At 40.7% G+C, this 21,188-nt stretch overlaps 1 protein-coding gene across 1 annotated transcript in view; it reads left to right on the top strand.

Moving 5' to 3' along the window:
- Positions 1-21,188, top strand: part of HIBADH (3-hydroxyisobutyrate dehydrogenase) — an 89,958-nt gene that overhangs the window by 58,571 nt on the left and 10,199 nt on the right. The window contains exons 5-6 of the mRNA XM_075212275.1: positions 5,199-5,332; positions 6,143-6,219. Of these exons, the coding sequence (XP_075068376.1) occupies positions 5,199-5,332; positions 6,143-6,219 (211 nt within the window). The remainder of the gene's footprint in view (positions 1-5,198; positions 5,333-6,142; positions 6,220-21,188) is intronic.

Here is a 21,188-nt window from a genome sequence, read left to right as displayed (position 1 = left end):
AGCACTTCTCTGATTTGTGGATGGGTTGTGAATGTGGTTCTTAGAAGTGCACACTGTGAAGTGCAGCCCTAGTAGTGTGTTCTCTTCAGTGTTTTCTCCATAAAGTTGTAGTCTAAATATCCCTAGACTAATCTATTCTAACTACTTTCTATTCCCTATATTACTTTGTATTTATGAGAACTTCGTTTCCACTAACTATGTCCCTTTCTCAGTCTACTCTTATTTCTGTTAAACTTTACCCTTTATAGTAACTACTTTTCTTTCAAACATCACCGAGGTCTTTACTGCTCAATTACCCTAATCCTTCACTCTCCTCTCTATGCCGTCTGATACTATGTCAACTTTGACTTTTCCTTGCAAGAAATTATCTTCTCTAATCTCCTAAGGACTATTGATCTGCTCACTCCATTTTTTTTGCTATCCACCACCCTTTGTTGCCTCCTTTGCGGTGTTCCTCTCACTCTACTTGCACTTCTGCTCAGTCCCTTTTTCTTTTACCGTTTTTATCCTTATTTTCTATCACTCTTTATCTCCATTTTTATTGTTGTTATGCTTTCACTTTCCCCAGTCTACTCATCCTGTTCTCAGCCCTTCTCTTTTCCCCCCTCTATCTGACCATTTCTCTATCCCTTTGGCTTCACCTGTACTTTTTTTTTTAAATTCTTTCTAGATTGTTTAGGCCATTTAATATCAGTCCCTATTTCTCATCTCCGTTCACTCTGCCTCTCTTATAAGTAGTGAGGACTGCAGAGGTGCGCAGATCCTTTCTCCTCCTTTACTGCTCAAATTCCATGGTAGGCTTGTGCAAACCCACTGCTATGATTCTGTGTCAGCTCTGCAGATACCCCTGATGGTATCTATGCCTCCTGCATTGGTCACCCATGGTTACCCTCAATTACCTTTTTCTGCTTTGTATCTCTTTTAGGCAGTAATTTAATTTATTATTTTATCACAGTGCGGTAACTGGATAGAACTTAAAGGGGTATACCTCATTATTTCTATGTGTGTGTGTGTATGCTGAAATCAGTTTGGTTTTATGCGAGGTTGCCAAATCCGTATCAATGTATACACTCCTCATGAGAAAATTGGACCCCTGGAACAAGTGTTTCCTGGGGACAAATTTCCCATTGTATGTAAAGTGTCTTCCTAGGATTTGGAGTTAGGGTGGGGTGGAGGCTTTGTTTCGAGTCAAGCTGTAGGGAAGCAGTGGGCTGAATTTGAGCAATAGGGATAGATAGAATAATTAAACAGCAACCGTCGTAGAGCAGAAGCTTCATTCATTGAATAGAGATTCACGCTGGCCTCCAAACAGACCTTAAAATATCAAATGAGGACATTAACCTTAATCTAAGCTTAGGCAAACTGTGGCTCAGCAGTGGGCATGATGCAACTTGTAGCTCCAAAACAGCTTGAAAGCCACAGGTTTCTAAGCCTTCCCATATCCCAGTGGAAAGTGGTTTGGAATAATCCTGGAAATTACATTAAATTACACATCTGGGGTCCATCATTTCTACCCGCAAGTGACCTCACATTACTCCATGGTGAGCCTGGACAGTGTCTGACTGACCTGGTGGGGTCCCGGGGAAATACCCGGTAGGCCCCACTGACCGGTGGCCCCACCATCTTTAGCTAGGTGGCGGGGCCAGAATGCGATCACCAGGACCCGCACGGAGAGGTAACTGTAGTAGCAGCCTGTGCTGGGTAGCCTGTTCTTGGCATAATATGAATTGGGGGGTACTACTCTGTGGCATAATATTGTTTGGGGGCCTAATTTGTGGCATAATATGATTTGTGGCATAAATTGAACTAGGACACTACTGTATGGCATAATATGATTTGGGGGCATTACTGTGTGGCATAGTATAGTTTGTGGCATAAATTGAACAATGTGACATAAATTGAACTGGGGCACTACTGTGTGGCATAATATGAAAGTTTATTTGTTGGTTCCATTGTTATTAGTAATATAATATAAAATCTCTATCTAAATGCACAATTGGCACACCTGGGCTTGACTAGATTTTAGCAGACCCCTGATCTGCAGCAAAGGTAATTGCCTTGGAGCCAAGGTTGGGGGTGGCACTGTATATTCTCACTAAGGGTAGAGAGCTATTGATTTAACGTTGTGACTGGTTGGGGAAGGGGGCTAGAGTGTGCCCTCATTGCTAGGCTTTCCATATTTAATGTACATATCCCTTTTTCAAAACAGGACCCCAACATTCCAAGGTCCAGACAGCAACTGAGCTTAATACATCAGCAGCATCAGGTAGTGAACGCTGCAAGAACAGGTAGGAGAGAGCAGGACAGTCTACCAACTGTTCTGATTCTAGTGGGGCAAGACTTTGTCCCGATCTAAGGGGTGAGGCCTAGACTATGCACTCTTTGTATACACTGCATTCTTTATATACTACACTAAGCCGCTAGCCATGCCCTTCATGGGCTGGCCACTCCCCCTCTAGTGTCTTGTTTTGCCTCTATGGTGGCTGGCCACACCCCCTCTGGTGGGCCTCTACCGTTGCACTACCCCTGTGAGCTCTTCATACCCTAGTCCGACACGGCCTTTAAGACCCTCCCCAAGACAATAGGGGTTTGTCCCTCTAAGGGCAAGCTGTTTATCTTTGTCATTGCTGAATCATGCTGGCAATTGCATCAGACATTGCTGCTCTTTGCTGTTTATTGCAGGGCACTCAATTCGAAGCCACATCTCAGGTTCATAATTCCGCTTTGCAACGGATGAAGGAAGATATGTCGGGGGCCAGAACACTGCCTATCCTCCACCATCCATTAAGGCACGTGAAGGGACAGATACGGCTCCTAACATTAGGCTGGGGACCATTTGTTTTTTTTCATTTCATCATCGCCCCCAGGGGGATAAGTAGAGTTCCAAGCACTACACTGGAGGCAATAGTTATATCATAGGTCGTTTACTAAACCACTTAGTCAATAGTTTAGTTTAGTAAACAACCTATGATATAAGAGATTTTTTTGTTGCTGTGGTTCTCTCTATTCTTACAGTGCCCATAAACCCCCAAGGTCTCATTTGTGAAGGTCTGGATTTCTTTCCATGTTTTAATTGTATACTTGGGGAAACATTTTTATTCATACTTGCCAGTAAGGAACGGTAGCAATACCTAAATGAAATTCACTGGTAAAGAAAGTATCAATTTTCTTGTTCTTCCTACTCCTAAAATGATTAATTGCTCTTTATACTGCATTTTTTTTCCTTAAGTAATTTTTTTTTTTTTCTATTTGCAACCCTAAGTGTTTGTACAACTGAGAGAGTGCAGCTGTCAAAAAATTAACCAGCTGAGAGCCATTGTCAGCATTAATTTAGGTCTAATAAATGGCTCTCTGTAACTATTTAGCGGCCTGTAATCTAGATAAAAAGCTGTTGACCTATGATGGATAATACTTGGTTTTGTTTGTAAGATCTGGCTTGAATTGTCATCTTAATTTGTTTCAGGTCATATCACAGGATTACTTGAATTCATTATTTTTCACTGTGGGTAAACACAGCTAAAGGATCAGTAAAGTATCATTGCCAGTAATTAATGGGCTGTTTTTCTCAGTCAAGTAGTGTGAACTGAAAGGAAGCGGAGAGACTGTAAAACAACATTTGGCGCTTCAAATACCTTCTCAAGCAATAAGAGTATTTAGCAATATTCTACTTAGTAAATATTTTATTTTATAACCTAATCCTGTCAAATTAATTAACATGTGCTAATCTGTCTGCTTCATCTCCTTTTCTACGTTCAAGGATATAAATGAGAGGGAAGAGCTAGACCAGTCAGACATTATGGTTGTTTTAAAATACATAAAGAAAGACTATGTTACACCCCCCTGCACTCCTGTTATACCATGAATATTTTCAGACTGCCGTAATGTCGGACAGTACGTCTTGCTGTGCAATCATTGTTCTTCTTTTCTGTATAAATACTGTTGATATTATAGGGTTGTTTCACTTGAGTGACTCCTCCCCCCATGTGGGGGTCCCCCATGTATTTCCCCTTGGATTGACCCTCCTTCCCCTTTTTTTCTTTCTGTACCCCCATATACTTTTGAAAAAGTTGCAATAAAAATTGGCGTAAAAAATAAATAAAAAAATACATAAAGAATAACTGGTTTCTCCTGGAATGAGGAATTCCCAGCTCAATATAATAAAAGGCTGAGGACTCCCAACACTTAATGACCGAATCAATTCAGCCACGTTGGTGTAGGAGTAGTACTGCGCTAATTGTATTGCTATTAATACGCTTATGTTAACCCAAATTTTTGCTCACGGCCCTGAGGGCTGCGAGTAAAAACCAGCGTTAAAATTACCGTATTAACTGTAAGACTGAGCACTTTTACCGTAGTAATGGTAATAGTGTGCAGGCCGTGTTATTCCTAGAATAACGCAGCCATATTGAATTCGCCCCTTATAATGGTATTGGAGAGCAGTGAAGTTTTGTATAGTAGCTAAATGTAATCCTCAAGCTCTATATATTTGAGCAATTGTGAAAGCTAACAGTAAGGGATAAGGTATCAGAGTTGTGTATGTATATGTGTGTGTGTGTGTGTGTGTGTGTGTGTGTGTGTGTGTATATATATATATGTATATGTATATATATATGTATATGTGTATATATATATATATATATATATATATATATATATATATATATATGTATATATATATGTATATATATATATATATATATATATATATATATATATATATATATATATATATGTATGTATATCATTTTTTTCACAAACAGCAGGTAAGATATACTATGAGAGAAAGATGTCTCTGGCCCATGAACTTAAATGCAAATCTAATGCGCCTATCTTTATCAACTGATTTCAATTCTTACTCCCTGATTTAAAGAGGTTCAATCCCCTCCTTTCACAAGCGTCCCTGAATCCCTATTATTTCTGGGTAATTGCAGTCTTAGACCACCAGCATCTGACAGACGGAGAAGAACAGACTGTGAGAGCTGGTAGACCCAACTTCCTGGCTAATCAGAAGCAGCATTTACAGTATACTGAGAGGGACATTTTAATCTCCAGCCTAGTTTCCTTAATCATATCATAGTTCAGATAAGTAGGTATCCAATGTAGGGTCATTATAACAAAATGAATCAAACAATTGAAACAGTCTAGGCTTTAATATAAAAACAAACCTGAGAAACTTTCTGTCTTCTGTCTTCTGTCAGGTGTTGGTGCTGCCAGATCTGGAAACCTCACGTTTATGGTTGGTGGAGTTGAGCAAGAATTTGATGCTGCTAAAGAGCTTTTGACATGTATGGGAGCCAATGTGGTCTACTGTGGAGAAGTTGGAACAGGACAGGTATGTTTTATAGATTGAAATTATGGTAAAGAGTTCAGTCAGTTGTGGGTGGCGCTACACAATATTACTTTGGTTCTGGCGTTCCACCAGATCCGACGGGTCTGCAGCGGACCGGTGACACTCTCCTCACTCCTGCAGGCAGATTGTTGTTGATTGACAATACACTGACTGTATGATAAGTCTTCCTCGCAAAGAGAGCATTGCTGTACCTCAGGACCTGGAGAATCGCGTAGAATGCTAGACCCCAATTAGTAAGACTCCTTGATAATATACTTCTAGAATTCAACCCAATACTGAATTTTCAGTTTTGTGTGGAATTACCCAGTAAATCAACAATTGATAATCGCTAGAGAAACACTTTGTTACATGTCATTCTACACCAGACATGAGATACTGTAGATATTCACTTCAATTGGAAATAAGCATCAACTACTCTTTATATAAAGTTCCCAAGTGTATATTTGTTTATCCAAAATGCTCTTTGCTCTGTCCATTTAGCTTTTGTATTTTTCCTCGAAATTAATTGGATTTTATTAAAGTTTTCTAGTAAATATATGACATGCAGAAGTTGATTTTTGGTTGACTCATCCTAATATAGACACCTCAAAGACATCTCTGGCTTGAAGTCAATCAGCATGTGGCCATGCTTACTGCACTTCAGTGTTTGCATTCCTCCAGCCAAGCCATTGTCTTATTTCAAACCAGGCAGCTGTGATTGAAGCTGAGCAGCAGGAGAGGAAAGCCCTGCTTTTAGTTGTTGAAGTATGTTTCTGTTTCCCATGTTAACAGCTGTTATAATTTTATTTTTAGGCAGCAAAAATTTGTAACAACATGCTTTTAGCTATTAGCATGATTGGTACCGCAGAGACGATGAATCTTGGAATCAGGTGTGTATTTTATAAAAAAAAAAAAAAAAATTTAATGTGTTATTGTGTAGCGGTAGTTATTTTGTAGTCTGTAGCGATTCACACCAAGGGTACAAAAAGTTTATCATAAATGAGATTATTAAATACATTGATTGGTTTATTACTTGGGAAGATGTAGCACCCTGCAGGATACATCTGCTAGATGTCATTATCAGTTAGGGATAAGTGGACATATAGTATGTGTGTAATAAGACCTTGTTAAAAAAAAAGAACTCTACATGTGTTTATGTACTTAAACAACGTAATCACAGTTTTTAACTTGATATCAACTAAACGTAAATAACTGGCGTAAAAACGGTTGGCGGCCTGTGTCTGTATTGGAACAGAACCTGATCATGTTGGGCTCACGCCTCCCGGTGCTCCTCCACCTTGACCAATCGGCATCTGCAATACTTGTCATCTGATTCTACTGTGTGAGGAGCATGAAGAGATGGAAGGTTGTGGCCGGAGCCACCGAGAACACCAAATTAAAACTGCATTGAGGGACAGCTGATTACCATGTAGGATTGTAAGAGAAGAGTGAGGGAGGAAAGGATAGTAGGGGGAGCTAAGGCAACGGAAGGGCCTGTGACTGAGAAGGTTCGGATGTAAGAGTAGGTAGAGAAACGCAGGGAATGGTTTCTGGTCAGGTGAACATACAGGGCTATTTTATCACCAAACATATTGCACAATTATAGGATTTTCAATAATTGAGACTCCAAAAGACACTCTTATTAAAACAATTGATGTTTATTGAATATAGACTCACTTTGATTATGAGATTTATATATTCTGTAAGAGTGGAACGTTTAACAGGGGCTTTCACTATAATTCTAATGCAAGAAAGGGCAACTGAGACAGACATCTCAATAAGGAGCTATCATATTCCATTTAGGGACTAAAAGGATTAATGAAATAGTAAGCTAAGAGACATAATTACTTGGGTTTAAATTAAACATAGTCAATGTTGATGAAAAATGTTTATATATTGTGACCGGCTTCTCCAAGATGACGCTCACAAAGTGTTTTCGGGTGTAACAGCATTTTGTTATATTGTCAGGGCAGCAAACAAGAGTTACATAAACACCCAATATCCCCTTGGCAATCCCTAGCACTATTGTATCACAGACCATTTGTCTATGAGATCGGCCAGCTTCTCCAGCATAGATCATCCCGCCCACAGGAGATACTAACCTTTATTACTTTAAGCTTCTCCTCAACTATATCCTGATAGACCAATGTCACAACAGTGTCTTCCCTTCCTGAGTCTGACACCACCCACCTCCCCTAGATAGATATGATTAGGACAGGTGCGCAGTTTTACCTGTCTGTAAGGACTGACTATATACTGGTGATAAGAATACAGTAAATTGTAAAAAGATTAGTGAACGTCTACCTATATCACCCTTATCTTACCCTTGCCCAGCAGATAAAAAAAATCACGTTTCCCCACGGCGATCCTGCTTGGCTTCTTTAGAAGAAAATTTTCAAATATGTTTATGCACACTCCTAGTTTTAGTATAAATGCTGTTCCTGTCCATGGCAGCAGATTATTCCTTCACCCCCTGCAGCAAATAAAACATAATAATTTAAAATAACTATTTTATATGATTGGGTATGGCTAAATAATCATAATAGCATCTACTACATCATACAAACTCAACACCATTGAGTTTGAACGGATATCATATCTCAATAACTTTGGGCTTTATACCCTGTTTAAACCACTGCTGAAGACAAGATAATGCAGCTTTGGGGACAGACCATGCCTAGGCTCAACCAAAGATCCAAAAGGCTGCAGTAGAAGTAAGGGCTTGAATGCACTCTACTAAAAAGTGCACTCTACTTAAAGATATGAAAGGGGTTAAATTTTCAAAATGGGCCATTTGGGTCAATTTTCCACATTTCGACCCAAAATAGGTTATAAAAGAGGGCGTATCTTAACATTTTGACTTTTGGTAAAACCCTCCTTTCTGTGCCTGGAATTTAGGAATAATTGCAAGGAGGAGAGGGCCACTAATTTGTTTTCCTCCAGTCCAGGTTTTGGTCTTATTCCTACTCAGCCCAGCTGACTCTACTCCCCTCTTTCCTGTCCTGTAACTACTGCAGTTACCCTGGTCGGTGGGAGAGAGATAAACCCCCTGCAAGTTTCTGTCTGTGCATTAAGTCCTAATTTTTCCAGAAAATGTCACGGGGCCTTTATGTATGGGCTTAGTTTTTCTTTTGTTCTGTAGTGTTGCTGGAAATGTTTGATTTGTACAAAGTAGAGAGATGTTTTTGGAGTTATACTTACATCTCTGTAAAGTTTTCCCAGTAGTATTTCTTTGTTAACATGTCTACGAGCACCATACTGACTTTGCCTTGAGTGTTCTCGCTTGAACATAAGTACTCTTTCTTGGTACTACAACATCTACTTGAAAGACCTTGTGTACTGCAGTTGGTTAGACAAGGGGCACGTGGAAGGATAATTGGGAAGTACTGTGTAAGCTCCTATGTGCAAGAGTCTTTTTCATGTTTATTGTTCGTGAAACGTTTCCATTATTGTACAGTGCTGTGAAATGTTTTAGCTCTTTATGAATAAATTAGATCAATAATCTTTCTTCCCCCTTCCCACTTTCTGTTCCATGTCTCTTCTGAAATGTAAGATATAATTTAGTGTTGCAAATCATGCAGGGAAAATATTGTATTTAAAGAAGAAAATAGTAGGTCTCTCACCCAGCCAAAGACCTAGCATTGCTCCGGTTTATCTGGGATAAAGGCAAAAGATGGAGGTTCCTAATCTTTCTCCCATTAGCCTTATTATGTATGTGATCAGCTTCAAGAATCAGCTAGAGTTAAATATTGTAGCAATACTGTACTGTTGCATGCAAATTAAATATATTATTGCTAAATTAAAATATGTAGAACATAATTCACAAAATAATAAAATTTCTTTACTGTCGCCTATATACGGCTACTACATATTTAATCTGATACATATAACCAAATACACATTACATTGCATGGTAAAGCCAATGAATTTATTCCATATTGCATGCCTACCATTTACATGCCCTCAGGCAGCAAGCCATCTTCTGGGCAGGTACATGCCCCCAGGCAGCAAGCCATCCTCTGGGCAGGTACATGCCCTCAGGCAGCAAGCCATCTTCTGGGCAGGTACATGCCCTCAGGCAGCAAGCCATCTTCTGGGCAGGTACATGCCCTCAGGCAGCAAGCCATCTTCTGGGCAGGTACATGCCCTCAGGCAGCAAGCCATCTTCTGGGCAGGTATATTTGAGTATCCCCACACCAGAGAAACTTTCTGTTGCATAAACAAACTGTAGAAGTTCTATAGCTTCCTGATTGGCTCTGAATGATCACATGAGTGTCACATTAGCTTCATCTCACAGCTTTTAGCTAATTTATTTAATGCCTAAACCAGGGTTTCCCAAACCCAGTTCTCAGGGCTCCCCAACAGTGCAGGTTTCCCATATCTCCTTGCTGGAGCACAGGTGTATTCATTACTGACTGACACATTGTAACAGATCCACAGGTGGTCCTAATTATGTCACATGTGATCCAGAAAACCTGCACAGTTGGGGAGCCCTGAGGACTGGGTTTGGGAAACCCTGGCCTAAACAATTAAAGCAAGAGGTGCTAGACAGAGTGGCAGGGGCACAGTTTTATATCTGGATTTCTCACTAATGGTATGTGTGTTAATAACTTTACAATTCGGCTTGGTTTATATTATTGATAGAAGTTTCTAAACTGTATGATGGATAACCTTTAATAATTAGTGCATTTGTTTATAGTATAAAAAAAGGTTTATAACCTGTGGACAAACAGTGCAATTGGCTTGGCTATCTATGTGTTGGGACGAGACCCAAAGATTAAGAATCCTTGGTCTAGAAGAGGATACAAAATAATTTTTGGGGCTGTTGTTCATATTTTATTACCTAGGACATATTGTGGAGAATACTGCAGCTTGTGTACAATTGTGTATACAATGGAATTTTATTATTGGGGCCATTTCTTGGTGACTTTTACATATTTAAACAGTTATCTGAGATAGATATAGAGATATATATTTCTATCGGATATTTAAAATGTTCTGAGTACTCTTTATTTTGAATGTAGACACCTTTTTTGCTCTCTACTTTGAAAACAATGCAGTGCTTATGTTGTCTGTTAATTAGGTTATTGAAATATTTGTCTTTGTTGAAGTGTGTAGTTATTAAACTATCCTGACCTATGCTGTTGTCAAAAAGTAATTGAGATAAAATAGAAATTTGTTTTGCATCAGCGATGATTGGTTTATCAATATCCTTTTACATTGTAAAATTAAATGAGGCCAAGTTGTAGAAAAATATCTGCAAACCACGGACTCAAAAGAAAACAAAATAAATGTCCTTCCGACTGCAGCTGTTTTAATCCAGTCTGTTCTCCCTGCCACGGTTGCAACCCCAAAACAGATTTATTTATTGTTTATTATTTATTGAATAAATGTTCTGGTGCTTAGTATTTTCCCAGACGCATTATTATGGTATTCCAATATTTGTCCAGAACTAGGTAGGAGCAGCATCTATAAAAAATTAAACTTCGGACTTGTATACACACAAGCAAATGTAGCTATACACACATTTCTGGCAAGAGCTTCCCTTGCGTTGTCTGCAGTGATCACAAACCTTAACGCTTGTCACTTAGTCCGCTATGCTGTTAAGAAAGCTTGCGAACATGCTTTGAACGCTAAAACGTTAAAGGCAAACACACATTACATGTTCTTGTCTCTCTTTTAACAGGCATTGTTTTTCAACGTTCGGGTCTACTTGGCCTGAGGGATTGGAAGTAAGCAATTCACAAGCCTCCACAATCTTAACATTATTGGTGTGTTGTGTTTGTATTCTAGTAGTGGGTCAGGAGTGGTCATATATTTACTGACCTGTTTTTCTTACTGACGGGTGAAAAGGCATTCCTTCCTATCAGTAAATTTAGGAATAGTTAGGATCCCTGGTCGCTGCTAGATACTAGGATATTTCAATACGACTTCGTAGTCTAATTCATTGACGAAGTGCTGTTATTGTCCAATTACTAATTCTAGAAATGTATTATAAAACAAAAGGCTATGTCACTCTGCACAAAAAGTCTTCTTTATATTGTTATTTGTTGTTCATGTTTGTGAGTTGTATTATTAGTTTACATTTTAGGATTGTACCATTTTTATTCTCCATCTTCTGATGGTAAACTATTAAGCTAGTAAGCGAACGACCCATTGTTCAACTTCTCATGAATTACTGTAGTGTTGTCTGCTGTTGGGTCATGATAATCCAGCCCAGGAGAGACCTCAGATGTTCCAGTAATATCACCATGGAGCACGGCTGCTGTAGACTTCTCTGGAGGAAATAGAGTTCCCACATTATCGTGCTCTATAATAATAGGATTGAGTTCAAAATGTTTTCCTTCAGAAAGCTGTGTGACGAGGGGGAAAGGTAAAGCGTTTCCAGGTTACTCCACAAAGCATGCTTTCTTCACAGGGATAGGCAGATGCTTAGCTCACCAGCTCTCGGCAGTCAGTACAGTTTCACATGGTACAATATTTAAGGTATTCTACAAGTAATACATGTAATTGGGGATGAATTTGAAAATAAACAGAGAAAATGGCTATGCAGAGGAATTGGCTGCAACAATAACATATAAAGCAGTGTTACAATGTTAAATAAGACTTGTTTCTTTCTTAATTGTATCTATGAATATAACAAGTATCAGGTATGTAATTATTTTTTTTTTTTTTTTTTTTATAATTTTCTATTTTCAGTGGTCAATCAAGAAAATACAGACAGCAAAACGATAACACTGTGTAGCATGCACAGTAAAATCACAACAGTTATTGTGGTGTATCGCATATTAGGAAACCTTTAGACAAAAATGACCGGTTTTTACATTTTTAAAGAGTAATATAAAATGGGTGTAGGAACAAAATGGATTGTGGGGGAGGGGTGAGGGGGGTAGAACCACAAAGATAAGCACTGTAAGTATTTAGAGGATAGCTAGCGTGTGTTGAGCCTATAGCAGAGGGGGAGATATGTGTCGGGAAGAGTTAGGGTCATCGCACATGGGTCAGGTCGGAGGACGTGGAGCGTTGAGGGGGGAAGGTGTGTTCCACGGCTAGCCATGGAGCCCAGACTTGACTGAAGACGTGGCCTCTATCGTGGAGGTAGTACGTAATCTCCTCCATAGCGGCCACGTGCCAAATCTGCTTCTTGAGAGCCAAAAGGGATGGAGGTGAGGTCTTTTTCCAATTAAGGGCTATGAGTGATTTGGCTGCTGTCAGGATGTGGGCAGTTAATTTCTTGGAGAATTTGTCCAGGTCTTGGGGAGTGTAACATAAAAGAAATATCCAGGGATCTTTCGGGATAGGAGCTTCAAAAAGGGTATTTAGGAAACTATGGACTGAGTCCCAGAAGGTGGTGATAATCGGGCAAGACCACCAAATATGAAACATCGTACCCCTTTGGCCACAGTCCCGCCAACAGCAGGGCGAGGAAGAGGGAAACATTCTATGGAGTCTTGTGGGAGTGTAATACCAACGGTAATAAATTTTGTAAGAGGTTTCCTTGAGTTTAGTTGATATGGAGCATTTAGCTATCCCCAGTCTCATGTCCTCCCAAGCCTCTTCATCCGGGGGAGGACCAAGGTCCTTTTCCCACTCGTCTTCATGAGGGTTTGGAGAGGGAAGGGCAGAAGTGAGAAGAATGCTATATATTTGAGAAATCATGCCCTTGTCCAAGGGATGTTTTCTACAAAGAGATAGGTATGTAATTATTTTTATTAAATCTTTTTTGTCAACGGGTGATACAAAAGAAGAACAGTGAAGCAAAAGAAAAAGATAACATTATCGGGGTGAAATGATCTGATCTAGACATTGGTACGCCTAGCATACAAAATTGAGAAATGTATGGTTAGAAAGCCCAATATAAATGGGGTTTTGTATTACAGTTTTTATGTATAATTGGGAGGGAAAGGTAAAATCAGAGCAGAGAGTCAGGAAGAGGAGAAAAGAACAAAATACAGGGGGGGAGGGGTCTGGATTAAAAGACATCTGAGAAAAATAGGCCAGGATGTTGCTTGGCCAGCCCGACCACCCCCTAGCAGGAGAAGAGAGACGTAAAGAACAAGGGGATTCAGAGGGGGAAAAACTAAGGGGAGGGATACCAACGACTCGGTTACCAGACGGTAAAATGAAATTAGCATGTGAGTGGGAGGAGGGTAGTTAATTACTGGGCCCCTGGTAATGGAGAGCAGTAGAAGTTATACCAAGGATCCCAAACCTTATGGAAATTGGAGACCTTGTTGCGCAGTAGACATGTGATATACTCCATTGTCACTATATAACAGACACACAAGACAATTGCTTGGAGGCATGGAGGGGGGGGGGGGTTCTTACAATCCTTGGCTATCTGTATACAGGCTGCAGCACATGTTGTACCAGCTTGTCATTATGCTTAGAAGTTGACTTCTTAGGGGAGCAAAGTAGCATGACCAAGAGGTCAGGAGTCATGCTAACATCCAGAATCTAGGTCAGGAGATAAGCTACCTGGATCCATAAGGTGGCGACAAAAAGGACATTGCCACCATATATGAAAGAAAGATCACACACCCTCCAACATAGATCGGAAGTCCCAGGGTGTAGCCTGTGTATATTTGTGGGCACCATATACCACCAAGTGTAGACCTTTAAAACCTTCTTAACTGAGGTGTTGATGGAAGATTTAGTGATGCGACTTCTAATTTGTTACCATCCCTCCTGGTCCACAGGTCTTGGAATATCCGATAACCCACACGACCTCAAAGGGTTCCCAAGTGTGTCCTTTTTAATGAGAAAAGGAGAAGGCTTTATTACTTGTGTGAGACAATGGTAGTGGTCATAACAATACACAGTGCTTTATATCTGGCGTGGTATTTGTGTCAGACCATACACACGTCAACTACAAACACATTTAAAATGTGTGTTACTGCGAGGCAAAGTGGGGATGGGGAGAATGGGAAGGGCATGTAACAAGTGGAGAATGTTGGGTTGTATATGTGATATGTAACCTCCCCACTACTATTTTCCCCTTGCCAAATATCCCACAATCCACCCCCCCACCCCCTCTCTGGCCTTCTTCAAGACACCTCCCGCTGCTGCTGCTCTTTGTGGGAAAGAGGCAGAGACCCGTTGACTCCCACTGATTAAAACACAGACACTGCGCAGACCAATCATTGAGTAGCTGTTGTGCAGTGAAGAGCAGTACCTGAACCCTCCTCCACTGGGCACCATAAGGAGTTGTTCTGTAGGGTACAGTGGAGGAGGGGAGACCGATGTGCAGACACCTTGCCCGGCTACTCGGGGCAAAAATAAATTAATTACATAGGTAAGGGCAAATTGGGAATGTAAAGTGTCCATGTAAAATACTCTAAAAGGTGGCCCACATTGTAGATGGTCCCCAAAGCAATGGTAGACGAGGCAATCTACCCCCCACTCACCTCAGAGAAGTCACATGAGTACTACAACAGACCACAGCACCCCACAAAGCGGTAACATAAAATCACCCCATGGGGTCCCACAACATCAACCCCCAAATAACCAACACTAGGGGATAACCTTGACTTGAGGCAGCAGGTAGATTATTTATATCTTTCGGCGTGTTGACAAGGTCTGTGGAAGTTTTGTGACCTGGGGGGTTATTTAGTGTCTTCTATCAGTACCTCAATCTTTACATGTAGTACCCCAAGTAATCTGTTCCCAAGATATACCCTGCCCTCCTCCCCCCAAAAACACAATGTGAGATGTGTCCCAGGTAGTCGAAACCTCTATTATAATCCAGCAATGATTGTAGTACACAATTACAAGTAACTTATTATACCAAATAGCTAGTATTGCAATTTATTTGACTAAATGCGTAATGATTCTTATGTAAAAGTGAAGGATTATTGTTTTGATTACCAAATGCCAAGTTAAGCAACATTTGGAGCTACATCTATAACAGTCTGACATTCCCGAAAAAATTGGAAAGAATCCCTTAGGGTATACATAATGGCGTTAAAATTGTGTAGTTTAACATGTGGTTTTAATGCAAGTGGAATGAATGTGAAAGAAAAAACCATTGTAACAAGTGAGACTATACATTTCCATTGGCCCCTGGAGCTGCTTGCACAATGTGCAGCTGCTGCAGCTCCTCTTTACTGGTCGCTCTGACTGATTCCTTCCTGACCACTTACTGTGGAATAGTACAACGGGTAACTTGTGTAGCTCTGACGCAGGAGCACTGGAGTCAACGAAGGACAGCCGTGGGATGGATTAAAGTGTGTGCTTAACGGTGTTGGTCACAAGAACACAGGAGTGCAGGGACAGACCTTATGACAGGAACCCAGCGGGATATAATTGTAGTTGCATTTATTGGCTCAATTGCCTTTTATACCTGCTGTTCCCAATGCACTAACAGATGCCACAAGAATGTACAGTTTACACGGGCTACTAGCCTTCCTTTTATACTGTTTTTTTACACAGATCTTGAGAATGGGTAGAGCAGCGCCCCTTAACCAATCCTGGCTGAACCCTTTATCTGTCCATGAGTTTTAGCTTGGACATTTTACAATATATATATAGTGGCATGTGTCTGTCCCCCTGTCCATGTGTAGCCAAAAGCCAGGATGCGCAGCCCTTTCTTGACACTGGCATTGCCTAGTTTGGGTTGGGGGTATGATCTCTAGATCCTATACCCACATTTACTTCCAGGGCCTTGTCACTAGGCCTAGCTCTACCTATGAACCGAATTTGGCTACGGGAGTTTGGGAGCCAGATCCTGGGAACACTTCCCAGCAGCATTAGCTCATACAAACGCACAAGGAACTGTACTGTGCCAAATATATTTCCACATTGTGTGGCCCTAGAGTACACAATTGCAAGTCCTATTTGAATATCGCTGGTGTTTTATCTGATATTTTGTTAGTAAAGGGTCACTTTTTATAATAGACCAATTTTTATGGATGCTGTGTTTTATATTTCGTTAACAAAAATATTTATTTTGTAAGAAATACTGCAGATAATTTATCAGAATCTTTTGGGGCATATTCAATTAGCTTTTGGATTCGCGGTAACGCGCGTTTCCGCAAAAAGTGCGCGTTCTTGCGGGCATTACGGTACCGCATTAACGCGGATTTGCGGTACCGTGTATTACATTTCGCGGCTGTTCCGGTGCGTTACCAAGAATCCAAAAACTAATTGAATATGCCCCATTCCAAATTGTTGATGATTTTGTCATTGCTATTAATATTAAGCATATCCTGTATGAAATAACACTCATTTGTGATGCATTTTCCAATAATAGTCTTATGGACCAATGATTACAGTTTCTAGCTTTAACTGTGAGGTGAATTGTAGATTTAAACGATTGAGAATAATGCAATAAGAAAAATCCTGTAACTTAGTTTGACTCCTTTTCAGACCATCAGGATGTGTCCTCTATGACAGTGTTTCTCAAACTCAGGCCTCAGAACCCCTAACAGTGCAGGTTTTCTAGGTGACAAGGGAAATAATTGTATCACCTGTGGATCTGTTACAATGTGTCAGTCAGTAATGAATACACCTGTGCTAAAGCAAGGCGATATGGAAAACATGCACTGTTAGGGGTCCTGAAGACCAGGGTTAAGAAACACTGCTCTATGAAATGTCCAAAGGAGACCAGTTTTGCACCATAAGCATTGTTGCAATGTATGTGCTTGTACTTCCTCCAAAACATTTATAAGGTGCCATAACTGGGGGCTAAGGTGGTACCAACATAGCATAGTCCCACAAACATAAAGTAAATATTTATGATAATGTACGATGTAGTTGTATGTTAATTTTATGGATGTCCTTAGGCCTAAAGGTTTATAAATATTTTTTGGGATCAAGATCAGTATATAAGTCATGTGGGAAGTTAAACTGTGTCCACCTGGAATCGGCAGGATACATGCGAGTAGTAGCCATTTTTCAATTTATCCTATGAAAACATATCTCTGATCATTGAATTTCACAGTGGTAGGATTTTTTAATATTAATTGATACTTGTGTTTTGGAATTTTCAACCAGTTTTTTTTTTAATATATACTTTAGCTAATATATACTATTTTATACAGTTGATTTGGTTACTTCAAGAATTATTCCCAGGGCCACTTTAAGCTCCCAATCCACCCCTGTCCAGTATAGTCATTCAGCAATACTCTATTTTACCAGTTTACCATTATGCAGTCCTAGTTCATCGTATTTGCTTCTACAGTCATGCAGATCTGCAGTGCCGCTTTGCATACAATACTTTACCCCAATCTGGTAACTAGTCTACAATACAGGGCCCCTTACCATGGTGGGTAGTGTACAATACAGAGCCGTTTTCTCTGATGGCTAATGCACAGTATAATACCCCAGGTTGGTAATTAATATACGATGCAGAGACCATTGTCTGGTGGCTAGTGTGTAATACAGAACACAGTCTGGTAGTTTGTATACAATCCTGACCTCATAGCGTATATCTCCACTGCTGCTTATTCCCCTGGGTACAAGAATTTGGGCAACAATAATGCCATGTCTGCAAGTAACCACCATCATAATTCCAAACTGCTCATCAGTTATGTCAACACCACCATTGCCATTCTTATATAGGCAACAGTTGAACTGGCAAAGAAGTGATGTTAAGGCTTGTGATTTATTGCACAGCACTAAATTTATTCAAGAGGTTGATTTTCTGTGGGTAATGCAGGATTGACAGGATTGTCTCCAGTTCACAAAATAAACTCAAGAGCATCCATTATCCAGTTTTAGAGCCAATTGTTAAGAGAGCTGGTAGTACTTTGTAATAAATCACACACCCTTTTTAGTGAGAAATATGTGTGTATATATATTTTTCTCTCACATAAATTGTCGCCCCTGCAAAAACCCAGGTTTTTCAAGCCAGGTTTTTGCCAAGTCACAGAGCATCCCAGCTCAGATAGCCCGTTTACACTGCACCTTGGACCCGGAAATTTCCCTGGTTGATCCCCGTTCATGAATACGGGTCTGTCCTGGAAATAAAGTCTCAGTCATCACAAGAGGAGCTTTGATTGGCTGAAAAATGGTGAGGCAGAAATCCAAGACTGTGAATGGGGTAGAGAACCCAGGACACATCATCGGGAATGCAGCTTACCCCTTTGCCGTCATGGTTCATGAAGGGCTTCACACAGCAACATCGACTTTCTGTGGGAAAAAATTCACTTCACCCATACCCTAGGGGCAGTAGACGGGTACTCTGGATTATGGGGAGTAGCCGGGTACTCAGGGTTATGGGGAGCCATTTGTGGAGGATGATGTGGGATATTTTGTACCATAACAGAATTTGGAGGATACATTTGTTGATCTCTGTAACCCGGGTAAGGCCCCTCTACATGGTATGGAGGTTGTGGGTGAGGTTATGCAGGTATTTTAAGTCTTGACATGAGGCCATCTAGGAAAGACATTGTGAATTCACGATTTTCCTTCAGAATCTGCTCCTGCATACCCATTATTTCAGTTATGAATGAGTCCTACAACTCACGCTTATTGTCCATGAACCGTTGGAGACGTGCGTCTTCTTGGGCTGCCATAGTTATATCTATTTCCTTCAGGTGATTGATCAATACTATGGTCATTCGGGAAAAAGGGGGGAAGGATGCACTAGAAAATGATAATGTAGTACGAGCCGCAATGAGGACGGGGGTAACCAATCCCCTGAAATAATGCAGAAAGGATAGTCCAGATGCACTCAAATACTGCTGTGTTTAATGGGGTATGTGACAGCCAAAAAGGTGGGTCATGGTTATGGATGGTAATGCAGAAGAGTTGCTGTGATGAGGTGAACTCTGGGTCAAGGTATCAAAAGAAATGTGGGTGCTTATGCAGGATAGAGCTATAATCAAAACCCAAAAGCACATACGAATAGAGGTATATAGACGTGGTGTGCTGCTGGCTACAGCGAGACAATTCAAAACAGTACATGGTAGTGCGTGATAGCAGCGGAGATGGAAAAAGTCTATGATTGCTGTCAGTATAACAAGGGTGGTTGTAACACAGTATACAGATCAGGGATGGTTGTTTGACGGAATGGTCCACAGGGCGTTCAAATAGAATTAAGTGAGATGAAATGGGTGATGGCTGTTGAGTACAGTGATTAGTGTAAGCTCTCGGTGGGATATATGTGGTGACTTGAATTGAACCAACAAGTATAAGGTGCCAGATTATGGATTAAAACAGAATAACAAAGTACATATAACAAAGTACATATAAACAGTCATGAAGGTTAATGATCGATGCAAAGTAATGATACAAAGTGATATATTGGATAAAAATATAAAGCTGTCCCAGAAGACTTTGATATAATGCCAATGCTCGGTCAAGAGCTGGTGTATGCCTGGGATGGCTGTGTAGCAGCTATGCTGCTATTATCCTCTGATATGATGTGTGGATGTAATTACCTTATCAGAAAGGTGTGTGCGCTCGGATGGTGTGCAGTCGGCAGAAGTCTGATCGCCGTGGTCTCTCTCTGCAGTCTCCTTCTGTATGACTGTGGCTGCTTGGAGCAGGTCGTAGTGTGGGCGTTAAAGGGTGTACAAAGACGGCTGTGTGTAGTCGGCAACACACGCTCAAAACGCCGGTAGATGGACGTGGCCGCTTCTGTGACTTCCGGGTGTCTGCGTGCAACTAATTACCGCGCTTGCGCGGAGCTGGGTGCTCGGGTGAGGAAAAACAGGCTACATAGTGAAGTACTGCCACACAATTTATTCTAATGTAAATGGTTGCACTTACATCAAAACACTTGGTAACAGGCACGAAGTAATCAATGGACGGAATAATGAAATAGATGTCTCCGACGCGTTTCATCCTATGGACTTTTTCAAGGAGTGGATGTTTGAATACTGCGGTTATGCATACTATGGTCATGACTTTTGTTGCTTGCTCCATCTTATTCAACTTCTTCCTTTTCTGAACATTGTAAACTAAAAATGGGGAAAAAAGGAAATACAACACGATTTCATTTTGCAGCAATATTCACTAATCCTCAGTGACCCTAATGTAAGCTGATATGTGCTTGAGGCCTCCTCCCTCCTGCGCACTAGCTTCACGGTACAAACATATACGTGTTCATTTTTTAATATGTTTTTACGTTTAATTTTATAGTTATGGAATTTTTGTTTAGTTTTTAGTTTAGTAATGTTAAACTTTCATATATTGCATTATTACTTTACAAATTTGAACATTAATAAACTTACTGTTGGGTTCTGCGTTGATGTTGAAGGTTCTGTCTCTTGCGTATGTACTGAAGCCTGTGCAGCTGGCATTTCCTCGGCTGATAAGATGATGTCTTCTGTTGTGTTTGAACACTGCAATTCGGCATGTTCTTCAACAGATTTGTCGCTAATGAGTAGTGAGGGCACATTTGAGTAACTGCTGTCTGGTGTAGGACTTTGAGCATGACGGCAGCTTGATGATGACAATGCGATCGGATTTGCCAGGTCAGACACTACATTACATTGCTCATAGAATTGCCATTCCATACGGGCGGCTTCCACTCTCCGGTTGTGGTCATGCACATTGGTGTATTGTTTAAGCAGCGATTTCAATTTATTGACCACCTGCTGCTAGCTGCGCTTTATCCCACGCTGAGTGAGTATTTTGGCGATATTATTGTACACTGTTGCATCCTTTACAGTGCCTGTCATCTGTTTCTTGATCTCCTCCTCTCCTCTAAAGGCCAACAGCTCTCTCACCACCTCATCTAGCCAGTGTGCCATGCTTTCTCCTGTCTGTCTTCTCTGCAGCATTGAAATGACGTTATCCTCCGGCGTCCCAGACACCCAATCAGCTCTTTCTGTGAGACCCAGGTTGAAAAACCTGGGCAGCATTCACACTGCAGGCAACCCAGGACTGACGCGGGAATAATACTCCAAGA

This window comes from Mixophyes fleayi, chromosome 5, assembly GCF_038048845.1.
Source record: "Mixophyes fleayi isolate aMixFle1 chromosome 5, aMixFle1.hap1, whole genome shotgun sequence".
Classification (NCBI taxonomy): Eukaryota; Metazoa; Chordata; class Amphibia; order Anura; family Limnodynastidae; genus Mixophyes; species Mixophyes fleayi.
This window is presented reverse-complemented; position numbering and strand designations above follow the sequence as displayed.